The sequence below is a fragment of the Macrobrachium nipponense genome, chromosome 8 (assembly GCF_015104395.2).
Source record: "Macrobrachium nipponense isolate FS-2020 chromosome 8, ASM1510439v2, whole genome shotgun sequence".
In the NCBI taxonomy this organism is placed as follows: domain Eukaryota; kingdom Metazoa; phylum Arthropoda; class Malacostraca; order Decapoda; family Palaemonidae; genus Macrobrachium; species Macrobrachium nipponense.
This window is the reverse complement of record NC_087203.1, coordinates 36,246,953-36,251,700: the sequence shown is the minus strand read 5'-3', so window position 1 is coordinate 36,251,700 and position 4,748 is coordinate 36,246,953. Positions and strand designations below refer to the sequence as shown.

Here is a 4,748-nt window from a genome sequence, read left to right as displayed (position 1 = left end):
AGGATCATTTAGCACTCCTTACAACTACTCCAGAAATGAGTTTTTGTAATCCAACAATGCCCATGATAGCCTTCAGTGTTATCCTGAATTATAACGAGGCCAAAGTGGGTGGAGCCTCATGAAGTTATCATTCTGACGTACTGGTGAAGGTTTAAAGCCAAAATACGGTACCGGCTATTTTCTTTTCAGTAAATAGGTAGACAGCCAATAAATAAAAATTGCTTGATATTGGATTTAGCAGTTATCAAATCAAGCTTGTCTACTATGTTTTTGAAAATTACCAACTATTCCCTACATCTTGTCAATCTGATTGTGACCTATAAAGTAGATTATAATTTCTTAGGACACTTATTTTGGGAGTTAGACTAATAATCAAAGTGTTTTTGTATTTATTAACATATTTTGATGGTTTGTTCATTATGACAATTATCAGTGGAGAGGTTTCAGAGTTCATAAATGTGTGCTGCTTTGCTTGTATTTAAATTTGTTTGTCATTGTTGCCAGAGGTATAGCCTTCGTTACGTATAGCCAATCATCCATCGAGAAAGAGGGAAGAAATGCTGTCATAAGTTACGTAACGAGTGCGTTCGAAACCTTATCTCTGAGTAAGTTGGCCCGTCTTCAAAAAAAAAAGTCACTTTTACATTGTAAGTACCAAATTTAATCAACCTACATAATGCAGAATGCAGTCTAAATTTATGTGTGCATATAATGTGTATTCTGAATAAGCGTTATATTTATGAAATGCATAGATAAAAAGTTATTGCGAAAAAACCGTGTTATAGAGGCCGTGAATCTCATAGTAGTAAAATTTGACAGACAAAAGACCATTCGAGGATGGTCCAGTCTTCTGACAATGGTGGGAAGAAATTCTACCTATTTTATTCATAGTTGCTTTAGCTTCCATATATATTACAGTGCTCCCTGGAGTCGAAGGTGTTGCATGTCTGAGGTAGTGTCTGTTATATCGACGATCACATCAGTGAAGGCCTGGCTATCAAACGCTGGCATAAGTTCCTGGTGTCTGGTATTGTGTTGCGCTTTCTTGCAAGTGACCTAACTGACGGTTCGAGGGGCCTGTCTTTGTGACCCCTTAACTGAGTATTCGTGTCGATAAACGACTTTCTATTTCCTAAGGGTGCCTGTCTAAGGCGCTGAGTTGTTTCCATGTGTAAGTGGACCAATTTCTTATTCTTAAAACAGGTGATGAGCGCAGTTATGGCACTGTTGGTAGTATAAATGTGTAATGCTCTCTACGAGCAATGAAAGCCAAAGTTTAACTACCACAAAACCCTAAACAGGAAAATGTAGAGCAACAGAATGTACCTGGTTTATTTTAAGTAACCTGCAACTGCAGGACTCCTCAAATATTACCCTTATATTTGTTGGTACAGTTACACTATTTTTTGTAATAATATTTAAATGTTATGAGCAACTATGATAACACCATACCAGACAATTTTTTTAAGGTATTTACTGTCAAGGTAAATCAGTGAAGGTTTTAGCAGACGCCAATTTAGCATTTGAAATTAAAATAATTATAAAATATTTGTGAGGAAGTGGAAATCTCCTGACCTAGTTGCTCTAGACTTTAACGCGAAGTGTTTAAAATAAGCCAGCAGTTGAGGAATATTCAAATAAGATAAGCGAGCAGTCGAGGAATATTAAAATAAGATAAGCGAGCAGTTGAGGAATATTAGAATAAGATACGCGAGCAGTTGAGGAATATTGAGGAATATTGAAAGAAGATAAGCGAGCAGTTGAGGATTATTGAAATAAGACAAGCGAGCAGTTGAGAAATATTAAAATATGATAAACGAGCAGTTGAGGAATTTGAGCCATAACAATCCATCTCATTATTATGTTTGTGCAGATATAATGGAAATAATAATTGTATAAGTAATAATTCAATCTGTTAAAACTTAAAAAGCGTCAGACATAAGTTGGATCTGTCAGTCGGATGCAAAGCAAATCTACAATACCGACGAACGAGCAAACAAGGAGAGCCCTTTGTCACATCACCCAAATGAGATGCTGCAAAGGAAGGCCGTCCCCAGGATGCTTTTGAAGGAAACGATCGTTAGCCGCGAAGGATGCTAGCCTGAACGGCGTCGTTAACCGAAGGACGCAGTCATAACGAACTCAGAGAAGTGCTACCCTGCTAGTTTTTAGCAACTTTGTCGTATGACGTTTTATGTGGTGGTCACCCATCTAGTAACTGACCCGGCCTGTTATTACTTATGTTTGCTAATATATCGAACGTGTTGCTGCCACCGAACTTAGCTCGTTACTTGAATCTATATTAATTTTTATCATTCCGTAGATAAATCCCATTGATATGAGATAAACCCTGGTGCGGGGGGGGTGAAGCATTGACTTGAATTTAAGCTTCCAAAGTATATGGTGTTCATTAGGACGAAGTAACAGAAGATTAAGGACAATGCAGAACGAAGATATCACTTATTAAAAAAGGAAATAAAGTAAGGAATTAATATATATAGATAAAAATGTAAGTAAATTATTAAAATACAAGGAGTATTGCATATCTTATTTGAAATTTATTTTATTTTTCCCTTGACTTGTGAGGAAATTAGGTTTTATTCTTGTTTGAAATACAGTGTGTGAACGTGTACAAGAGAGAGAGAGAGAGAGAGAGAGAGAGAGAGAGAGAGAGAGAGGAAGAGGGAGAGAGAGAGAAGAGAGAGAAACAATCGCTGTGCATGATGGTCGAATCTTATATCAGCCGTGTATTTACCACCTAACAGCTGACGTTCTTCCTCCCCCAGCAGGAGCCCTCTGCAGCCACGACTATGACACCTGGGGGACAGGACTTGGCAACAGCTCCGCCAACACTCACAGGAGGGACTACCAGCAGGTCGTCGGAAATGGCCTGGTCGACGTCCCCTTCCCCATCCCCATCCCCAACGACACCGTCCTCCTGGGGACAGACGCCGAGGGCGACGAGAGGTAAGGAAACCCAAGGTCGTCCTTCGGGGGAAAACCTTAATAAGTCGTCCTGACGCCAAACGTAAGCGAAGGCTGACGTGATATTTCCGACTTCCGTTTGAGTCTTTGAAGCGAAAGGACTCAGTATTGCAGTCCCGTTTTTGAAGTTTGGAAGGCGCAAAGGTTTTTTTTATTTTATTTATTAATTTTATTACTAGCAGCGACACCCTTATAGACAAATAATGATACATGTATTGCTTTCCCAAATGAAAGAGTTACTTGAGGCTACTGGTAAGCGTTGAGTTTTTTCACAGGTTATTACTCAAAGTGACGAAAGTTGGAGACAGGTAACGGATAATCGACAGTTTTTCAGACTACGAACATTTCGTTGGCATGAAACAGGATACAAATAGAATGAGAGATTATATTAAGACATAAAAAAAGAGGAACTTGTAATACAGTCAGTCTGTGTAACAGACAAAGTTTCAGTGAACTCTGATCATGTTTCTTCCATTTTCAGAGAAAGTTTAATCATCATATTATGGTATTGTGTGTGAGCCTTTCTTTTTATGCTGTCTTGTTGCAACTCTGAACTTCCTATTGAGAGTGTGAAGCATTGCAATCATTCCGTAATCAGCCACGAGTGTCCTGTCATTAACCAAATCTAAGGCAACGTGATTTTCCTTCTGTGGTCAACATAACTTTAGTCAGACAATTATCCCCTCCTAAAGCATTGTGCCCCTTCAAGAAATAAACAAACATAATGTTAACCATCATTGCCGTATTCAGCCACCAGGGGCGCCACTTCCGTCAAGTTTGATGTGCAGTGGTTTCATTTTACATTTAATGGGACTTTTCCTGACTAAAAGTTTTGATTATGAGGACCTGATGGTCAAAAGCAAGTCGAAATGTTCATGAATAAACATAGACTACTATCAGTTGTGCCATGTTAAATAACTACCTCTGGACACCATGCCATAACTTTGATCAGAATGTCCACACTGGGACTTTATACCTTTCAAAAAATGCCAGAAACAGGCTCATGTTAGTCTTGGAGATTTTACTTTAACGACCCGAAAGTTATTTTTAAAAACAAAATTATACCAAAACGCGTGTTTGTTTGTTTGTCATTGAAGGAAACTCTCCACAATTTCCCTTCCATTTAACCAAATACCCTATTTTTGAGTCATCGCATTGCAGTAACGACCAAGACCTCAGCACGAAATATAAACGACTCCCCTTAGGACGACTTTTAATTCCGGGAAAGGTTATTTCCCAAGCGCGTCGTAATTTTTCACGGTAAAGAAACAAAAAAAAAGTTCTGACTCCGAAGTACTCTTAAAGGGTTTCTGGAATGACGGAAAAACCTCGCCAGAATTTTGTCTTGATGAACGTCCTCCATTTGTTATTCTCTCTCTCGCTCTCTTAAGCCTATTTTCATCGTTACCCTTTTACTTAGGCCACCAATTGTCCATAGGCTTCCCATTTCCTTATCCCCCCTACCCCCTGCCCCCCGTCCTCCATCCTCCATCCTGGGATAGCAGCGTTTGAATTCAGGGAATGATATTTCATACTTAGAATTCAAGCTCTTATTTCACAGCGGTGGTATCCGATGAGCCTGCCTCTCTCTCTCTCTCTCTCTCTCTCTCTCTCTCTCTCTCTCTCTCTCTCTCTCTCTCTCTCTAAGTCCATGATTTACCCTAGTATCTTTTCAACAGCTCTCTCTCTCTCTCTCTCTCTCTCTCTCGTCAGATATTTTCTCAGACAACCCTAACCCTGTTGATGGGCTTCGAAGTGCATTA

General features: G+C 39.3%; 1 protein-coding gene across 1 annotated transcript in view; it reads left to right on the top strand.

Moving 5' to 3' along the window:
- Window positions 1-837: 837 nt before the first annotated feature.
- Window positions 838-4,748, top strand: part of LOC135223038 (alpha-1,6-mannosyl-glycoprotein 4-beta-N-acetylglucosaminyltransferase-like) — a 25,333-nt gene continuing 21,422 nt past the window's right edge. Inside the window, exons 1-2 of the mRNA XM_064261546.1 lie at window positions 838-859; window positions 2,766-2,967. Coding sequence (XP_064117616.1) covers window positions 838-859; window positions 2,766-2,967 — 224 coding nt within the window. The remainder of the gene's footprint in view (window positions 860-2,765; window positions 2,968-4,748) is intronic.